We start from the raw sequence: 21,567 nt of genomic DNA, 5'->3' as shown, positions 1-21,567 counted from the left end.
CTAAACCCTTCCAACAGAGCATCACCAGATTCACCGGGTCCTTACTAATCCAGAGATCCGCGCTAACATCGCGATTTCTGGTAATTGGGTTAGTTAGTAATGAGTCACCATTAGCTTCAATGTGCTGGAGGTGCTGTATGTACCGTGATTAGCAACTGTGGATCATGTCATTGGGTGCATTAGATTTATTTTTTGATGATGCTGTTATTCTAATAAATTGCTTTCTGTCCCGAGGAGTGCTTGGCAAACTTTAAGTTGTTCTAGTACACACAATACGCTGGAGGAACTCAGCAGGTCAGGCAGCACCTATGGAGGGGAATAGGCAGTCAACATTTCGGGCCAACACCCTTCATTGGGTTTATGTTTGAATGCTAAATTTGAATGGAAGATTTTTGATTTAGCTTTCGAGGGTTATGCTCACAGAATCGGAAGGGATCGCACTGACTGGTAGATCTGGATTGAATGGTTGTATTGTCCCCTCTCCAAGCTACTCCTTTGGAAGCATTGGAACAACCAATAAACACAAGAGATCCTGCAGATGCTGGAAATCCAGAGGAATGCACGCAAGCAAAATGCTGGAAGAACTCAGCAGGTCAGGAAGCATCTACAGAGAGGAATAAACCATCTCCTGACAAAGGGTCTCAGCTTAAAATCTCAACTCTTTATTCTTCTCCCTAGATGCTGCCTGACCTGCTGAGTTCCTCCAGCATGCTCCAGCATGTTATCTATATGCTCAGATTTCCTTTACCTGTAGACTCCCTTGTGCCTCTAACATTCAACTGTTTGTTTCCAAAAGGTTTCCAAATTCTCCCTGTCTGGTGAAGCGCTCTGAGCTTCAATCCCGCGGGATTGTTTCCTGACCCCATAATGCATCTGACAGGAACACTTTCTACCTGCACCAGTTCACTTGGAAGAGCTGAAAACTTCAATAAAACTACCGAGACACCAGAGACTGTGAGGCCCACCTAAAAAGCTTCTTCGCACAGGCCGCGAATCTGATCAACCATTCCGGCTAGCCCTCCCCAACCCCCCCCCCCCATCTATTACCTTGTCACTGCACTGAAAACACTTGTTAGTTTATGTAGAAATACAAGGCCCTTTGAGCCCACACCGCACAGCCACCCCCAACAATTTAACCCATACTTAATCATGGGGACAATTCACAATGATCAATTAACCTACCTGGTACATCTTTGGACTGTGGGAGGAAATCAGGCCACCCAGAGGAAACACATGCATTCCATAGGAAGAACATACAGAAACTCCTTACAGAGGATGCCAGAACTGAGCACTAAACATCTGACGTCCCACACTGTAATAGCGTTGTGCTAACCACTTTATAACGTTATTTACATGTTGGTATTTATCTAGTGATGCACATTTTATTCCATATCTGCACTTCAACTTCTCATACAATCTTTATACCTTACAACGGCTGGATGTTGCGCCCTGATCAACACTGGGAGGGAGGGAGTGGGAAGCTCCAGAGGGACATCCTGTAATGATCAATAAACCAATTGCTTGGAACAAATGACCTTGCCTGGTGTCTCAGGGCTGGGTGCGTCTGTACCTGCACCAACCCCACCGCCCCAGGCACTCCTCTGCCACCTGTCCCCACTCCTCTTCCACTCCACCCTTGACACTCCCAACAAACTTTGCTCCTGTCAGATTTACAAATTCGCTCTCCGCTCCGTTTTGACAACACAGTACTGTGCAAAAGTCCTGACTGTATATGTGCCTCAGACTTTTGTAAAGTACTGTATATCGTGAATAACGTTGATCCACCCACCTTCCCCTTTAGTCTCACCTATCACCTTCCAGCTTGTACTCCCCCCCCATCCCCATGATGATCATGATGAGGATGAAAGGGTAAGATGAAGGAACACATACAAATCCTCATGGAGGGATCAGAAGTGGAGAGAGTGAGCAATTTCAAGTTCCTAAGGATCTAACCTGGTCCCAATGTATCGATGCAGCTACAGAGAAGGCAAGACAACGGCTATATTTCACTAGGAGTCTGTAACAGTTTGGTTTGTCACCTAAAACACTCAAAAACTTCTCCTGATGCACCACGGACAGCATTCTAAGTGGCTGCACCAACGTCTGGTAATGGGGTGGGGGGGGAGGGGACTACTGCACAGGATCAAAAGAAGCTGTGAAGGTGAAGGTGATGAAGGTGCTCGGCCCAAAGCGTCGACTGTATACTACCCACTGTAGATGCGGCCCGACCCGCTGAGTCCCTCCAGAGTGTCCTGTGGAAGGTTTGCAAAACCTTTCACTTTACCTCAATACAGGTAACATACAGGTGAATTGTGCTAATTTTACTTTGGGTCTGTGTGCTTGATTGTGACTATACGTGCTGTAAGTGACGTATATTGGGCCCGGAGGAACAATGTTTTGTTTGGCTGTTTACAGCTGGATGACAATTAAACTTGAACTTGAATCCTGGATAAAGCCGCCCCGTCCTTCGCCGGTCCTTACCCAAATGTCTGAGAGCTGATTACTTGCTGTTGCCGTTTTCTTCCTCTTTTCCCGGGGTTCTGGGTCGCTCAACTCAATCGGTGGGATCCTCTTGCTGGGCAGCACAGCATCCACCTGCGGCAGGGTAAAGCTCCCCAACGTTTGCCATATTTCGTGAGCCTATGGGGGAAGCAAGGGGAGGCGGTGCCTCTGCTGCCAATCACGAGTAACAATCACAACTGCATGAGGATTGAAAAACTCAAATCTAGAAACACTCAGCAGGCCAGGCAGCATCTATAGAGAAACAGAATTCATGTGCAACTAAAGAAATCCCTCATCTCCGTTCTAAACAGGCGTCCCTCTATTCTGAGGCTGTGCCTCTGGCCCTGGACTCCCCCACCATAGGAAACATCCTCTCCACATCTACTCTATTGACAAGTTTCACCTAGATTCCTCCCCACCACCCTCTCATTATTCTGAATTCCAGACAAGGGGTTCTCATACAATAACCCTTTCATTCCTGGAATCATTCCTATGAAGCTCCTCTGAACCCTCACCAATTTCTTAGTTAAAGCTGCTCACAATACTCCAAGTGAAGCTCTACCATTGCCTTATAAATAGCCTCTGTATTATCTTGCTTTTACATTCTCCATAGATACTGCCTGACCCACTAAGTTCCTCCAGCCATTTTTTAAATTTACTCCAAGAAATTTAATACATAGACATACAAAAGTTATTCCTGGGCCAACACCAAATGAGACCGCACTAGCGACACAGTTCAAGTTACAAGCGCTTTTACTGCCCCCCAGTGGTTATGCTCAGGATTGCTGGGATTTAAGTCTTTGGACATTACAGAAAAGTGGAAAGATGTCATCACACAGACAATTGTTAATCTATGGAATCATTTATCCCTGGGCCTTGGATGCTCAATCCTTGAAAACATACAAGGCACCAAAATCAATTTTTGCATTCAAAGCAGATTGGAGTTAGAACAAGAAGGTGCCGTTATGTCAAAGGTGATTATCATCTTATTTACTGACAGAGCAGAATTGGGTTATGGAATTGACATATGTAGGCATAAATTAGCTCCTCTGTTTGGTTTTGAAGATGAGAATACAACTAGATTGTGCCATACCTTGGATTTGACTAGTCTGGAGAAATTGTCCTCTACACTACTGTTGTAAGACCATTGAACAGACCCCAAGTAAAATGGATTCTTGACCTCACAATCTACCTCATCGTGGCCCTGCATCTTTTTGTCTCCCAGTAGGGCACTTTCTCTTTGTAACAGTAACACTTCGATCTGCATTCTGGTTTTGATTTCCCCCAGTACTGTGTGATGAAGTTCTCTGTATGGATGGCAAACATCCCATTTTTTTTTCACTGTACCTCAGTACGTATGACAATAGTAAACCAATTATTTTACCAATTTATTCCTGGAATTAACTTCCAAGAATTTTTTTTTTTTTTTTGGTTTGCTTCAGTTTTTATTATGCTTGGTGAAATATGCTTTTAAACCCACTGTTTGTAATACTGTTCACAGTTTATACACTGGTATTCACATAGTTCTTCTTGAACCTGTCACCCCTGCTGGGGCACATAGGCTGCCAACAGCAGCTTGACAGAGTCCTCCATCCGGGGCAAGTTGTTCGGGTTCAGGGGTTGGTCCATCTTGCATCTTCTAGGCAAAGGTCCTTTCTCTCCCAGGCGGAGAGTCATTGGATCTTCTGTTGGCATTCCTGTGGCTCTTGGTTTTTACGTGATGGAGTTGCTAGCCTCACGCCCAACCCTCCTCCTTTCACAGGCGGGACTGGGACCATCCACGGCGGATTTATTTATGTATTTATGCGCAGTTTATTCCATACCCATACTTCAACCTCGGATTTTATTTTTTTTATATATAATTATTGAGGTACAGCTCTTTGAGCCTCACTGCCCCTGTAACGCCAGGCTGAAGGAAGCTTCCATCCCACCATCCTGAACGGACCTCTTGTACAAGATGGACACTTTGCCTTACAATCTACCCCGTTATGATCTTCCGCTGTATCGTTTACCCGCACTGCACTGTTTCAGTATCTTTTATACTTTATTATGCATTGTTATTGTTGTACCGTTTTTAGCTCAATTGTGTACGAATTAGGGGGATCTCACTGAAACAATTGAATATTGAAAGGCCTAGATAGAGTGGACGTGGGAAGGGTTGTCAGAGAATCTATAATCAGAATGCACAGCCTCAATATGAAGACGTCCCTTCAGAACAGAGATGAGTGGGAATTTCTTTAAACCAGAGGTTCCCAACTTGGAGTCCATTAACCTATTGGTCCATGGCATTAAAAAAAAAGGTTGGCAACCCTGCTTTAGGCAGAGGCTGGTGAATCTGTGGAATTCATTGCACAAGTCATTGGGTATATTTAAAGTGGAGGTTGACAGGTTATTGAATAGTCAGGACTTCAAAGGTTACAGGGAGAGGTCAGGAGAACGGGGTCGAGAGAGAAATTAGTCATGATGGGATAAGGAGCCAAGTCAATTGGGCCAAATGTCTTATGCTGTACTCATTTGACCTGCAAAACCAGTAGACAAGATATTTTCTGCAGTATCTTGGCACATGTGACAGTAATAAACTAATATCAGAGCAAGGGAAAGGAAACGTTATGGGCCGAATACAGGCCAACAGGACTAGCTCAGATGGCATCCGCGAGCGGTGGAGTGTCGGCCTTACCCTCGGGGTGATGCGGACGGGGATGGGTGCAGCATCGCTCCCCTCACCAGGCATCACTCCCACCGTCTGCAACCCCGTCCTCCCACTGGCTTCTGTCCTTTCCTGGAACAGAGGAGATAAAACCAGACAAACATTGTGACTCAAGTGACACGGGCAAACCACAAAGGCAGGTTAACAATGCGGGTTAATTAGTTCATTATTGCCAGAGAAGATGGCACAGAAATTGGCCCTTCAGCCCATCTAGTCCATGCTAAACTGTTATCCTGCCAGTCCCATCGGCCCACGCCCGGACCAAAGCCCTCTGTACCCCTTCCATCTATGTACATGTCCAGACTTCTTTTCAATGTTGAAATTGAACCTGCTTCCACCACTTGCACAGGCAGCTCGCTCCACACTCTCACCACCTTCTGAGTGAAGAAGTTCCCTCTAATGTCCTCCTTAAATATTTCACCTTTCACCCTCAACCTTTGACCTCTAGTTCAAGCACTTCACCCAACCTCAGTCAGTGTGCATTCATCCTACCTGCATATATCCCTCATAACTTTGTATACCTCCATCAAAGGTTCAAGTTCGAAGGAGATTTATTATCAAAATATGTCACCATATACAACCCTGAGATTCATTTTCTTGCGGACATTCACAGTAAGTACAAAGAAACACAACAGAATCAATGAAGTTCCACAGCCAAAAGGATGGACAACAGAAAATATGCAAACAAAAATCAAACTGTGCAAACAAAGAATGAGAAATAATAACTATAAGTATCAAGAACATGAGATGAAGAGTCATTGAATGTGAGCCCATAAGTTGTGGGAACAGTTCAGTGACGGGGGTGAGTGAAGTTATCCCCTCTGGTTCAGGAGCCTAATGTTGAGGGGTAATGACTGTTCCTGAACCTGGTGAGTGTGAGTCCTGAGGCTCCTGTACCTCCTTCCTGATGACAGCAGTGAGAAGACAGCATGTCCTGGGTGGTGGTTCCTGCTGGTTGAGGGGTAATAGCTGTTCCTGAACCTGGTGGTGTGAATCCTGAGGCTCCTGTACCTCCTTCCTGATGGCTGCAGTGAGAAGAGAGCACGTCCCGGGTGGTGGGGGTCCCTGATGATGGATGCTGCTTTCCTGCAACAGGACTCCACGTAGATGTGCTCAACGGAGCGAGGGCTTTACCCATGATAACCTGGGCTTTTTCCACTACTTTTAGTAAGCTTTTCCAGACCAGACAGTGATGCAGCCAGTCAGTATACGCTCCATCAGACATCACAGAAGTTTGTCAAAGTTTTACTTGTCATGCTGAATCTTCGCAAACATCTAAGAAAGTAGAGGCGCTGCTGTGCTTTCTTCGTAATGGCACTTATGTGCTGGGCCCAGGCTCAGATCCTCTGAAATGATAACACCGCGGAATTTGAAGCTGTTCATCCTCTCCGCCTCTGATCCCCAAATGAGGACTGGCTCATGGAATTCTGGTTCCCTCCTCCTAAAGTCAATAACCAGCTCCTTGGTCTGTCTGACATTGATTGAAAGGTTACTGTGACACCACTCAGCCAGATTTTCAACCTCCCTCCTTTATGCTGATTTGTCACCACGCTTGATTCTCCCCTCATTCGAATCTCCCCACACTGCCCTCCAACTCCAGGGAACAAAGTCCTAACCTATTCAACCTCTCCCTGCAACTCAGACCCTCAAGTCCTGGCAACATCCTTGTAAATTTTCTCTCAACTCTTTCAATCTTATTTATATCTTTCCTGTAGGTAGGTGACCATACTGCAAATTTAACCTCACCAATGTCTTAACGACATAAGAGGCTTTGGTAAGGACCCACTTTCGCTCTCATGCGAGGAATATTCACAAACGATGAAGATGTGAGTTTCGCGGGAGTTCTCAGATAAGATACAGGAGCGGAATCAGGTCACGTGGTTCATCAGGTCTGCTCCGTCATTCAGTTACCACTGAATGCATCTCAACCCCATTCTCCCGTGTAACCCTTAATCTCCCCTCGCCAATTAAGAATCTATCAATCTCTGTCTTAAGCGGCTTGGTCTCCACAGCTCTCTGTCCAGTGGCAACAAACTCCACAGCTCAGGCCCAGGGGCATCATATGCTCCTCAAGCATCCCTGTGAACCTCGGCAGGACCCTCTCCGGGTGGGCACAGCCTTCCTTAGGCCCAATGCTGTTCACAATATTCCAGAGCTTTGTAAAACCTCAGCGTCACGTCCTTGCTTTTATGTTCTAGTCCTCTCAAAACAACTGCTAACATCACACTTGCCTTCCTTCCTACCAGCTGACCCTGCACGGTAACCTTAAGGAAATCCTGAACTAGGATTCCCAAGTCCCTAATTTCTGAATACCCACGCCATGCAGAGGATGCTCTATGCCTCAACTCTTCCTACCAAAGTGCATAACCATACACTTCCCTGCACTGTATTCACACTGCCTACGTATTGGCTGGTAGTGGAGTTGATAACAAGAAGTCAGCAAAGTCCAGCGGTCAAGTTCAGAGCTAGAAACCCGAAGGATCTGACCAACGTTGGCGGGTATGGAGGCCCAGTGTCTGCAAGTTTGAGAATCCAGAGATAAGGACTGGAGGTTCAGAGCCAATCACTCCTGGGGTTGGAGGTGGGGTGGGTGTGTGGGGGTGGGGGTGTATATATATATATATATATATATATATGGAAAGGGGCTTGCTTTGCTGTCGTCATTCTACTGAGCATTGTGGACACACCACGTTGGTGCTGGCATGCATGGCAACACTTGTGGGCTGTCCCCAGCACACCCTCGAGCGTGTTGGTTGTCAACACAAATGTGATAAATAAAGCCCCACACGCAAGATGCTGGTGGGGTGCAGGAGACCAGGCAGCATCTAGAGGAAGTAGTACAGTCGACATTTCACCCCAGGCCCTTCGTCAGAACCCTGTGATAAATAAATCTGAACTCGAGTCTGAACAGGTTTGCTTACCAGCTGTGGAAATGACGAAATTGACATCGAATCTTCAGCCGTCACATCTGGATCCAAAACAGCTCCTGGAAGCAATGGTCCATATCAGTCACACATTCTACTGGCTTCCCCAGCATTCAGAGCTTCGTCAATGTAGGAATAATCGACCGAGAAGGGAGTCCACACATAGCTTGAACAGCCTGCAGCGGTGAGCAAGAGGATTGACGGGCAGGAAGGCAGGAGGGAGGGAGGATGGGCGCTGACGGGAAAGTTTTCAGGGGAGGTCGTGAGCCAGAGAAACCTGCATCAAGGATCTGCGATGCAACTCAAAGGCAGAGAGGCTCCGCTGCTAATAGAGGAGAGGCAGGACGAGGAGTCAGGGTAGAAGAAAGAGATAAGGCTGAGGAAAAGGAGGCAGAGGACAGCAGAACGAGAGTGTAAGGGTTACAATTAGAATTGGTTTATTATTATAACATGCAGTGAGACAGAGTGAAAAGCTTGTTTCTGCACTCTACGACTTTGATAGGCCTAGATGGAGTGCCAATGGAGAGGATGGTTCCTAGAGTGGAGGAGTCTTGGGTCAGAGGCCACAGCTTCAGAATACAAGGACACCCTCTTAGAACAATGATGAGGATATCTTTAGTCAGACCATGGTAAAAATCTGTGGAATTCATTGCCACAGTTGCTGTACAGGTCAAGTCGCTAGGTATATTTAAAATGAAGGTTGGAAGGTTCTTGATTAATAAGTGTGCCAAAGGTTATGGGGAGAAGGCAGGAGAATGGGGTTGAGGGAGAAAATAAATCAGCCATGATGGGCCAAATGACCTAATTCTGCCCCTATTGTTGTATAGTCTTTCAAAAGAAGAAATTGTTCTTCATCGTGTATGAGACGAAAAGAAGCATTTATCTGGCAAATGTCCTTCTCCTAGGGCAGAAATAGTAGGGGGGCGGAATTTAAAGTGATTGGAGGAAAGTATGGGGTGGGTGGGGTGTCAGAATATTTATTTTTGGAACACCCTGCCAGGGTGGTGTAGAGGCAGATACATTTAACAGACTCTTAGATAGGCACAGGGATGACAGAAAAATGGAGGGATGTTGGGAGGGGAAGGGTTAGATTGATCCTGAAGGAAGTTAGAAGGTCGACACAACATTGTGGGATGAACAGCCTGTACTGTGTCATTTGGTGTCCGTGTTCTATCGCAGCTCATTCAGAATCAGTGCACACTGTGCTCAGATCTACAATCTTGCTACCTGAACTATATCTGCCACCATTAAAGAGAGACGTCGGAGAAGTCAGCGCACGAAGGCGGTGTGCAGTCCAACAGTGAGCGATCGTCTTAGTTGCTTTACCTGTGATCGAGACCCTGTTTGGACACTGCTGATGTGGAATGATGCAAACCCAATTCACAGATTTACCAGCGGACAGCAGGGGGGGCTGTGCGGCCTCGGTTGTCGCGAGGACAATGCCCGAAGCCGCAGTATCGGCTGTTTGCAGGAGAGAAGCACTGGAGTTAGTGCGCTCCACTGCAGTGCCGGGGCGGAGTGGGGCATCACCAAGCTGGAGTTGGTGCTGCCCCCAGTGTTTGCCTGGCAGGAAGACAAGCCATGTTGTATTCGACTGCAGACTGCTACAATATTCATGGACTTGGACTGTATATTTTTGTGTGACTGTATTTTACTGATAAATGTTCTTCCCATCTTATAAGTGCTATATGTGTCTTGTGCTATGTATGACCGCTGGTACAATGTTTTGCACCTTGGCCCCAGAAACGCTGTTCCGTTAGGCTGTGTTCATGGATAATCATATGGCTGAATGAAAACTAAACTTTAAACTTGAACTTAACATTCAGTCGTCTGTGTCGGAAAGAAGTCAAAACAGTAACATCACTGTGTCGCAGTTTATAACAAAAAGCACAGTCCTTCCTTACCAGCACTCTCTTGGACGTAGTGTGGAGGTCGTTTGGATTTCTCTGTGGGAGAAGAGCCCTTCTTGTCACAGCAGGCTGGGTGCACTTTACCCTGACTAAAACAACGAGGAGAAAGCCAGTCAATGGGACGTCCCTGGGATCTCAGAAGCAGCGCCTAAGATAATGGCGGCTTTATGGATGAGGGGCAAGAACAAGATGCCCAGGTTTAAGGAGATCACCAACAGAAACAGAGGTAACTTTTTCTGGGGAACGTGAGTGGCTGGATTTAGAGGGTGTTTTCTAACACAACAGCAGACACAGAATCCGACAACCTTCAAGGATAAATGACTGAAAAAGACAGGAGGGGTATGGAGGACTATGGTCCAAGTGTGGGTTGACTAGACTAGGCAGAATAATAGTTCAGTATCAAATAGATGGGCCAAAGAGCCTGTTTCTGTGCTGTAGTGTTCTATGACTCCTAAGATGATAAGCTTCCCCATGTAAACATTACAAACCTCCGATGACCATCATTTCCTCTGCTCTTCGCTGGACCTTTGGGTGTGCAGTCCTTCTGTTAGTATAAGAAAATAAACAGCATCAATTACAGTTATTGGAGAAGAGAGCTCATAACTGGGCCGCCCTGTGAACTCTGGGCAGTCACTCGGTTTCCAGTTGCCCAACTCCACATCCACAGTCAAAGGCAACCTGGCGAGGAGTTTCTCCAGAATTCTGCGTGCATTGTTAGACAAGAAAGGCCATTCCGGAGACAACCTGTTGCCTCCACATTCAACAGAAGCAATCGTGGGGAATTTTCAACCCCTGAGAGCGGACGTTTAGCTGTCGGCTGATACACGGATGAGCTGACGCAAAGGCACAATTTGACCTTGCTCAGTGTTGGTCGAGGAGGTGGCTAGTTAACAGGACAGACTAACGCTGACGTTCTGAGGTCCAGTGAACCTCCCCACCCCTCCGTAGTCCGGGACATTTTGAATCTGCACTGGTTAACCGAGCTCCAACTCAGGTCTAAAATTAACCAAGACCTGCCATGATCAGTAGCTGATTAACCAAAGTTCACAGTAAAATTGATCACAGTACATACTTGCCACCACATACAACCCTGAGATTCTCTTTCCTGCGAGCACACTCATCATATCTATAGAACAGCAGATAGCAGCAATGAACAACAAGCTGTGCAAACATAAATAAATAACAAGAGCATGAAAAAACAAGAGAAAGAGTCCTTAAAGCGAGACCAGTACAACACTCAAGATCTTTTTGCTCACCATCCAGGCCACGTTCTCTTCTCGCTACTGCCATTGGGCAGGAGGTACGGAGGCCTTGGGTCCCCCACCGCCAGGTTTCAGGAACAGGTATTACCCTTCAACCATCAGGCTCCTGAACCAGAGTGGATAACTTCACTCACCTCAACACTGAACTGATTCTACAACCTGCACACTCACTTTCAGTAACTCTACAACTCGTGTTCTCAATATTACTTATTTATTTGCACAATTTGTCTTCTTTTGCCAATTTGTTGTCAGTCCATGGTCATGCATAGATTTTTGTAAATTCTACTGTATTTCTTTATTTTCCTGTAAATGTTTGCTAGGAAATAAATCTCGAGGTAGAATATGGTGACATAGATGTATTTTGATACTAAATCTTACTTTGACTTTCTGAAGCTTCAGATTTTGGATCCGTTCCGGGGACACTTACGTAGCGCCACGGGAGTGTCTAAAGTGATCGCACTAAAATAACACTTCCCCAGCTCGGATGATGTCGCTAGGGGAGAGTGTCTGTGATCTGGGTTATATCCACGCATTGAGATTAGAAGAATGAGAGGGTATCATACAGAAATACACAAAACTATGAAAGGGATAGATGAGATAGAGGTAGTTAACTTGTTTCCTCTGGTGTGCGAGATCAGAACTAGGAGACACTGCTCACGATTCGGGGGGATTAGAAGAGGACGGAGATAAGGAGGAGCGGATTTTCCCAGAGAGTGGTGAATCGTGGAATTTCTGCCCCAAGAAGCAGCAGAGATGACCTCGTTAAATATTTTTATACCGTTAGACCATTAGACAGAAAGAGGCCATGCATCCATTTGAGTATACTTACCATTCGATCATGGCTGAAGCTTCCGTCTCAAAGCCCCTTCCCCCGTAACCTTTGACCCTTACTAAGTACATATTAATCTCTGCTTTAAATATACCCAATGACCATCTGTGACACTGAATTCTACAGATTCACCATTCTCTGCTTAAAGAAATTCATGCTCACCTCTGTTCTCGAGGGGTGTCCTCCTATTCCGTGCCCTACCATTAGAAACATCTTCTTCACATCCGCTCTTTCAACATTCAATACCTTTCAGTGAGATCGCCACTCACTCTTCTGAACTCCAGCGAGTACAGAACTAATCGTTCCTCGTATATTAACCCTTTCATTCCCAAGTTCATCCTGGTGAATCTCCTCTGGACCCTTTCCAACACCAGCACATCCTTTTGTAGATAAGGGGCCCAAAACTGTTCACGGCGCTCTCAGCCTCAGCATTACATCCTTGATTTAATATTCTAGTCATCTCGAAATGAATGCTAACATTGCATCCCCACCTCCCCCCCCCCCCCAACCGTCGACTCAGCCTGCAAGTTATGGAATCCTGCACGAGGGCCCTCAAATTCTTCTGCACCTTTTCTTTCCGAATTTTCTCCCCTTTAGAAACACCCCCCAAATATTAACTGTTTCATTCCTGGAATCATTCTCGTCAACTTCCTCTGGCCACTGCATATTTTCTTAAATATGGGCCCCAAACTGCTCAGAGTTCTAAATGTGGTCTGACCAACGCCTTATACCCTCAGCAGCTCAGACGCAGTTAGACAGATTTTTGCACAGCAGGGGCAAAAAGGGTTGTGAGGGAAAGGTAGGTAGGCAGGGCTGAGTCCGTGGCTAGATCAGCCATGATCATACTGAATGGAGGAGCAGGCTCAACAGGTCACATCATCTCCCGTGCCTCCTCCTGATGTTCTAACCGCTCCCAGCTCCACGGGGCTCCCCCCAGCTCGGCGTCATCGCCAGTATTCCTGCCGTCCCAGGAGCCGGTGTCACATAACAGGGGCTCAGCATCCAGCCTCAGTAAGGGAACCTCCAACCACTCTACCCACAGGACGCGGAATCCCAACCCACGCCCCGAGTCGTCGCTGAGCAACTGCACTCCGAAATCTCACACTCGTTCCCCAAGCAAACTTCCTTTACAAGTGCACAAGGAGAACAGCCTGGCCCAGTCGCCAAACTCTTCTGAGGTCTGGACAAAGGAAATTTTTATATAGAATGGACTAGTTTTATATTGATGCTAAGCCAACAAAAAAATTCACGCACTTGAATCCCATCATTTGCAAATTTAAGCACCATCATAATCACTGCTGGAGTGATGGGAGAGGCAGATCCTTTAGGGGCTCTTAGATATCAAGGATGATAGAAAAATGGAGGGCTATGTGGGAGGGAAGGCTTGGCTTGATCTTAAAGTAGGTTAAAGGTCAGCACAACATCGTGGGCTGAAGGAACTATTGTTCAATGTTATTAACATCCTATTAAATCTACATCTTAAAGGCCAATAATACATCAGATTTAGTAAAATAATTGTCTAATACTAAATACCCTGCTGATGGGTTTCAGGCTGAAATGCCAGCTGTTTATTCCACTCCATAGATGTTGCCTGACCTGCTGAGTTCCTCCAGCATTTTGTGCCTCTTGCTCCAGATTTCCCATATCTGCAGAATTTCTTGTGTTTACAGTTTTAGATGACACCCGCGCCTCCTTTGTCTGCATCCCTATCTGGGTATGCCAAGTGACCTTGGTTGCCAGGCTTGAACAGAAAGGCTGCACAAGGGGGAGTTGGGCTTTCACAGCTTTGAGACTGTACAGTGTCCGCTCTGCCCCAGCAGCGCTCCACTTTAACCCTTGCCTTGCCGCAGCATCGACGGGAGAAGGGCAGACAGGCAGAAAGGTCCTGCTCTCACCCGGCAGCAGGTCCCTACAGCCAGAAAGTCCATCCCTCTCCATCCCACCAATGGCCGAGCATATGTACAAGGTGTCTATAAGTTGGGTATTTGTAATCTGGGAAAGACTGTTCAGTATCATTTGACTTGATCAAAAGGCTTTCAAGTCAAGTCAAGTCACTTTTATTGACATTTCGGCCATAACTACTGGTACAGTGCATAGTAAAAATGAGATGACGTTTTTCAGGACCATAGTGTTACATGACACAGTACAAAAACTAGACTGAACTAGGTAAAAAATAACACACAGAAAAAAACTACACTAGACTACAGACCTACCCAGGACTGCATTATGTGCACAAAACAGTGCAGGCATTACAATAAATAATAAACAGGACAATAGGGCAGTAAGGTGTCAGGCCAGGCTCTGGGTATTGAGGAGTCTGATAACTTGGGGGAAGAAACTGTTACATAGACTGGTCGTGAGAGCCCGAATGCTTCGGTGCCTATTCCCAGACGGCAGGAGGGAGAAGAGTTTGTATGAGGGGTGCGTGGGGTCCTTCATAATGCTGTTTCCTTTGCGGATGCAACTTGTGGTGTAAATATCCGTGATGGCGGGAACAGAGGCCCCGATGATCTTCTCAGCTGACCTCACTATCCACTGCAGGGTGTTGCAATCCAAGACGGTGCAATTTCCGAACCAGGCAGTGATGCAGCTGCTCAGGATACTCTCAGTACAACCCCTGTAGAATGTGATGAGGATGAGAGTGGGAGATGGACCACAAGGTATTGGTCAGACCACACTTAGAGTATTGGGAGCAGATCTTTGGACAGAGGATCAGAGAATGTGCAAGATAATGATCCCTTTAGAACAGAAATGAGGTAACTTCTTTTCCCAGAGGGTGGTGAATCTGTAGCCGTCATTACCACAGAGGGCTGTGGAGGCCAAGTCATTGGGTATATTTAAAGCAGAGGTTGACAGGTTCTTGATAGTAAGTGTGTCAGAGTTTACTGGGAGAAGGCAGGAGAATGGGGTTGAGAGGGATAAGAATTCAGCCATGGTGGAAAGGCAGAGCAGACTCGATGGGCCAAACGTCCCAATTCTGCCCGTGTCTAATGTTCTAAAATTATGTATAGCACAAGAGGGTGGTGAGAACATGGAATGAGCTGCCAGTGCAAGTGGTAGATGAGGGTTCAATTTCAACATGGATGGGGAAATTTGGATAGGTACATGGATGGGAGGTGCAGAGGTCAATGGCCCAGGTGTGGGTCAATGAAAGGTCAAGGTGTGGGCAGATTAATGAGTCAGCATGGATTGGATGGGCCAAATGGCCTGCTTGTGTGCTGTGGCGCTCTGTGACTCTGTAATTCGGGATTAACTGAAATGAGATCCAGTTTTCAGGAAGTGGTATCTCTACACAATTCAACTTCCAACTGTGATAACTTTGTGGCTAGTGAAACCAATTATTGGGCGTGAGACATTCTGACTCAGTCCCATCGGAACCACAGCGGGGAATGTACCCCTGCCATTCCAGCACAGTGCAGGCCGGCTGTGTTCTGTGTCTCATCATTCTGGTTACTTGCCTATTCAGCATGCCATCACTCCACACAGGAACAAAAAGAGTTTGTTTTGGGTGTCTAGCATTTGAATAGACACCAGTATTGAATATTCAGAATAGTTTCTGCTGAATGTGATGTGGTACCATTGTAATTATGTAAATCTGTAAATTTACCTGCCAGGGAAAATCAGACGATGCTGGAATTCCAAGCAACACACACAAAATGCTGGAGGATCTCAGCAGGCCGGGCAGCGTCTATGGAGAAGAGTACAGTCGACCAGATACAGTTGATAACCCCAACAGAGTGATTCGAACCCCTCCCCACTGATCTCCCACCTCGCACTTACACTTGCAGCGCTACACCTGCCCCTACACCTCCTCCTTCACCACCCTTCAAGGCACCATTCCAGGTGGGGCGACACTTCACCTGTGAGTCTGTTGGAGTCATACACTGTGTCTGGTGCTCCTGGTGTGGCCTCCTGTATATCGGTGAGACCCGACGTAGATTGGGGGAACCACTTTGCTGAGCAACTACACTCTGTCTGCCAGAAAAACAGAGCGTCTGGCAAACTGATAACTTCACTTGCCCCATCACTGATATGTTCCACAACCAAGGGGAGTTGAGTATAGGAGCAAAGAGGTCCTTCTGCAGTTGTACAGGGCCCTGGTGAGACCACACCTGGAGTACTGTGTAAAGTTTTGGTCTCCAAATTTGAGGAAGGACATTCTTGCTATTGAGGGAGTGCAACGTAGGTTCACGAGGTTGATTCCCGGGATGATGGGACTGTCATATGTTGAAAGATTGGAGCGACTGGGCTTGTATACACTGGAATTTAGAAGGAGAGGGGATCTGATTGAAACATGTAAGATTATTAAGGGATTGGACATGCTAGAGGCAAGAAACATGTTCCCGATGTTGGGGGAGTCCAGAACTAGAGGTCACAGTTTAAGAATTAGGGGTAGGCCATTTAGAACGGAGTTCAGGAAAAACTTTTTCACCCAGAGAGTTGTGGATCTATGGAATGTATTGGAGTATAAAAGTTGCATTGTTTGCTGTGTAACCAGAACTATGTAGTCAGCTTTGAGTTTGCTATTTGCTATGCATGTATCCAATTTAGACAACAGACAATAGGTGCAGAAGTAGACCATTTGGCCCTTCAAGCCTGCACCGCCATTCTGAGATCATGGCTGATCATCTACTATCAATACCCGGTTCCTGCCTTGTCCCCATATCCCTTGATTCCCCTATCCATAAGATACCTATCTAGCTCCTTCTTGAAAGCATCCAGAGAATTGGCCTCCATTACCTTCCGAGGCAGTGCATTCCAGACCCCCACAACTCTCTGGGAGAAGAAGTTTTTCCTTAACTCTGTCCTAAATGACCTACCCCTTATTCTGAAACCATGCCCTCTGGTATTGGACTCTCCCAGCACCTGGAACATATTTCCTGCCTCTATCTTGTCCAATCCCTTAATAATCTTGTATGTTTCAATCAATCCCCTCTCAATCTCCTTAATTCCAGCGTGTACAAACCCAGTCTCTCTAACCTCTCTGCGTAACAGTCCAGACATCCCAGGAATTAACCTTGTGACTCTACGCTGCACTTCCTCTACAGCCAGGATGTCCTTCCTTAACCCTGGAGACCAAAACTGTACACAATACTCCAGGTGTGGTCTCACCAGAGCTCTGTACATATGCAAGAGGATTTCCTTGCTCTTGTACTCAATTCCCTTTATAATAAAGGCCAACATTCCATTAACCTTCTTCACTGCCTGCTGCACTTGCTCATTCACCTTCAGTGACTGATGAACAAGGACTCCTAGATCTCTTTGTATTTCTCCCTTACCTAACTCTACACCGTTCCTGTTCTTACTCCCAAAGTGGATAACCTCACACTTATTCACATTAAATGCCACCTGCCAAGTATCTGCCCACTCACCCAGCCTATCCAAGTCACCCTGAGTTCTCCTAACATCCTCATCACGAAACACTGCCACCCAGCTTAGTATCATCAGCAATTTTGCTGTTATTCTCAATGCCTTCACCTAAATCATTGACGTAAATTGTAAACAGTTGTGGTCCCAATACCGAGCCCTGTGGCACCCCACTAGTCACCACCTGCCATTCCGAGAAACACCCATTCACCGCTACCCTTTGCTTTCTATCTGCCAACCAGTTTTCTATCCATGTCAATGTCTTCCCCCCAATGGCATGAGCTCTGATTTTACCCACCAATCTTCTATGTGAGACCTTATCAAATGCCTTCTGAAAATCAAGGTACACTACATCCACTGGATCTCCCTTGTCTAACTTCCTGGTTACATCCTCGAAAAACTCCAACAGATTAGTCAAGCATGATTTACCCTTGGTAAATCCATGCTGGCTCGGTCCAATCCTATCACTGCTATCTAAATATGCCTCTATTTCATCTTTAATAATGGACTCTAGCATCTTCTCCACCACCGATGTCAGGCTGACAGGTCGATAGTTCTCTGTTTTCTCCCTCCCTCCTTTCTTAAAAAGTGGGATAACATTAGCCATTCTCCAATCCTCAGGAACTGATCCTGAATCTGAGGAACACTGGAAAATGATTACCAATGCATCCGCAATTTCCAGGGCCACCTCCTTTAGTACCATCTGGACCTGGGGATTTGTCAGCCTTCAGTCCCATCAGTCTACTCATCACCGTTTCCTTCCTAATGTCAATCTGTTTCATTTCCTCTGTTACCCTATGTCCTTGGCCCATCCATACATCTGGAAGATTGCTTGTGTCTTCCTTAGTGAAAACGGATCTAAAGTATTCATTAAATTCTTCTGCCATTTCTTTGTTTCCCATAACAATTTCACCCAATTCATTCTTCAAGGGCCCAACAATGTTCTTAACTATCTTCTTTCTCTTCACATACCTAAAAAAGCTTTTGCTATTCTTCTTTATATTCCTGGCTAGCTTGCGTTTGTACCTCATTTTTTCTCCCCGTATTGCCTTTTTAGTTAAGTTCTGTTGTTCCTTAAAAACTTCCCAATCATCTGTCCTCCCACTCACCTTTGCTCTGTCATACTTCCTTTTTTTTAATGCTATGCAATCTCTGACTTCCTTTGTCAACCACTGTGACCCCTTTCCCCCCTTTGAATCCTTCCTTCTCTGGGAGATTTTGCACCTTGTGCATTATTCCCAAGAATACCTGCCATTGCTGTTCCACTGTCTTTTCTGCTAGGCTCTCCGTACAGTCAACTTTGGCCACCTCCTCCCTCATGGCTCCATAGTTTCCCCTGTTCAACTGCAACACTGACACCTCCGAGCTGCCCTTATCCTTCTCAAATTGCAGATAAAAACTTATCATTTTATGATCACTACCTCCTGATGGCTCCTTTACTGCAAGATCGCTTATCAAATCCTGTTCATTACATAACACTAAATCCAGAATAGTCTTGTCCCTGGTCGGCTCTCGTACAAGCTGTTCCAAGAATGCATCCCGTAGGCACTCTACAAACTCCCTATCCTGTGGTCCAACACCAACCTGATTCTCCCAGTTCACCTGCATGTTGAAATCCCCCATAACTACTGCGACATTACCTTTGCCACATGCCAATGTTAACTCCCTATTCAACTTGCACCCAGTATCCATGCTACTGTTTGGTGGCCTGTAGACAACACCCATTTGGGTCCTTTTGCCCTTACTGTTCCTCAGTTCTATCCACACAGACTCTACTTCTCCTGACCCTATGCCCCCCCCCCTTGCAAAGGACTGAATCTCATACCTCACCAACAGGGCCACCCCACCCCCTCTGCCCACATTTCTGTCCCTATGACAGCATGTATACCCTTGTACATTCATTTCCCAGGTCTGATCTCCCTGCAGCCATATCTACGTTATCCCAACAACATCATAGTTACCCATTCGCACCTGAGCTTCAAGCTCATCCACCTTATTTCTGACACTTTGTGCATTCAGATATAGAATTTTTAGCCCATTTCTCCTCTCTCTGTTTGAATCGCTGCCTATTGTGCTTAACCCAGCTCCCCAAACTCCCATCGGGCTATATGCCCCTTGAATTTTGTTGTCCTTCCTAAATTTACTTATTCTTTCTGCACGTTTAACTCCATGTTCCATCAGACCATCCCTCTGTACATGCGTCCTCCTCATCACTTGTTCTGCCTCACCTTTTTCTACTACACACTTAATATTCCGGAAACGTGTAGTCCCCACCTGTCCTTTATTCTTCATCTTGCTATCCTCTCTCACATTCTGGATCCCCGCCCCCTGCAAATTTAGTTTAAACCACCCCCCCCCAAGAAGCACTATCAAACTTCCCTGCTAGAATGTTAGTACCACTCCAGTTCAGGTGTAAACCGTCCCGACGGAACAGATCCCACTTTCCCTGGAACAAAGCCCAATTATCTACAAACCTGAAGCCCTTCCTCCTGCACCATCCTCTCAGCCACGTATTAATCAGTATAATGTTTCTGTTCCTTTCCTCACTCGCACGTGGCACAGGTAGCAATCCTGAGATTGTTACCCTGGAGGTCCTGCTCTTCAGCTTCGCACCTAACTTCTTGAACTCACTACACAGGACCCCTCACTCATCCTACCCACATCGTTGGTCCCTACATGGACTACAACATCTGGATTCTTGCCCTCCCTCTCGAGAATAACCTGCACCCGATCTGAGATGTCTCGGACCCCGGCACCAGGGAAGCAACGTACCATCCGAGACTCCCGATCTTCCTCACAAAATCTCCTATCCGCCCCCCCTGACTATAGTATCCCCTATCAATACTGCTCTCTTCTCTTCCCTCCTCCCCTTCCTAGTCGAGGGTCCAACCTCAGTGCCAGAGACAGGACCACTGCAGCTTGTTCCTGGTAGGTCATCCCCACCAACGGTATACTTATTGTTGTTGGGAACAGCCACAGGGGTGCTCTTCTCTCTCTGTCTGCTCCCCCTGCCTCTCTTGACTGTCACCCATTTGCCTACCTCCTGTCTTTTCGGGAGGAGAATGAAATCTTAAGAATGTAGAAGATAATGGTGTGTTAATGAGGGGCTAGCTAAGAGATGTAGATTATGTAGTCAGCTTTGAGTTTGCTATTTGCTATGCATGTATCCAATTTAGTAGGAGAATGAAATCTTAAGAATGTAGAAGATAATGGGGTGTTAATGAGAGGCTAGCTAAGATATAGATTATAATGGCACACACAAAATGCTGGTAGAACACAGCAGGCCGGGCAGCATCTATAGCATAGGTATCAAACTCAAGGCCCGCGGGCCATATCCGGCCCGGCATACAATTATATCCGGCCCGTGAGATCATTTTAGGTAGATCTATTATTTTAATTATTAATGGCCCGGCGATATGAAGCCAATGATTGTAAGTTAATACCAATCATAAAAATAATGCTTGCTCAGCAGTCTTCTTCATAAGAAACGGAATTTGTGAAGTGAAACACTTTGTAGTTATAGCAGAGACTGAGACACATGAGAACAGGCTGAAAAAACGGAGGCAAGGAAAGCTGCGTTCGCACGCGCCCGACTGATCTGGCCCACATGAAGCTGCATTTTGCCCAATCCGGCCAGTGACCTAAAAAGAGTTTGACACCCCTGATCTATAGGGAGAAGCAATGTCAACGTTTCGGGCCAAGACCCTTCGTCAGGACTAACCGAAAGGAAAGATAGTAAGAGATTTGAAAGTGGGGGGGGGGGGGGGAATGCAAAATGATAGGAGAAGACTGGAGGGGGTGGGATGAAGCTAAGAGCTGGAAAGGTGATTGGCAGAAGTGACACAGAGCTGGAGAAGGGAAAGGATCATGGGACAGGAGGCCTCGGGAGAAAGAAAGGTGGGGGGGGGGGGGGTGGAGAAGCACCAGAGGGAGATGAAGAACAGGCAAACAACTAAATATGTCAGGGATAGGGTAAGAAGGGGAGGAGGGGCATTAACGGAAGTTAGAGAAGTCAATGTTCATGCCATCAGGTTGGAGGCTACCCAGCCGGTATATAAGGTGTTGT

General features: G+C 46.3%; 1 protein-coding gene across 5 annotated transcripts in view; it reads right to left on the bottom strand.

Moving 5' to 3' along the window:
• The window catches only part of LOC132381004 (uncharacterized), an 86,616-nt gene that overhangs the window by 42,347 nt on the left and 22,702 nt on the right, over nucleotides 1-21,567 (bottom strand). For 4 of the 5 annotated variants that reach the window (XM_059950072.1, XM_059950075.1, XM_059950076.1 and 1 more), the window contains exons 3-8: nucleotides 15,742-15,822; nucleotides 10,532-10,587; nucleotides 10,038-10,132; nucleotides 8,131-8,195; nucleotides 5,180-5,281; nucleotides 2,482-2,640 (exon numbers count right to left, since the gene is read on the bottom strand). In XM_059950072.1, the coding sequence (XP_059806055.1) occupies nucleotides 2,482-2,640; nucleotides 5,180-5,281; nucleotides 8,131-8,195; nucleotides 10,038-10,132; nucleotides 10,532-10,587; nucleotides 15,742-15,822 (558 nt within the window). The remainder of the gene's footprint in view (nucleotides 1-2,481; nucleotides 2,641-5,179; nucleotides 5,282-8,130; nucleotides 8,196-10,037; nucleotides 10,133-10,531; nucleotides 10,588-15,741; nucleotides 15,823-21,567) is intronic. The other variant, XM_059950074.1, reaches the window with a different exon arrangement.

The sequence above is a fragment of the Hypanus sabinus genome, chromosome 25 (genome assembly GCF_030144855.1).
Source record: "Hypanus sabinus isolate sHypSab1 chromosome 25, sHypSab1.hap1, whole genome shotgun sequence".
Lineage (NCBI taxonomy): Eukaryota > Metazoa > Chordata > Chondrichthyes > Myliobatiformes > Dasyatidae > Hypanus > Hypanus sabinus.
This window is presented reverse-complemented; position numbering and strand designations above follow the sequence as displayed.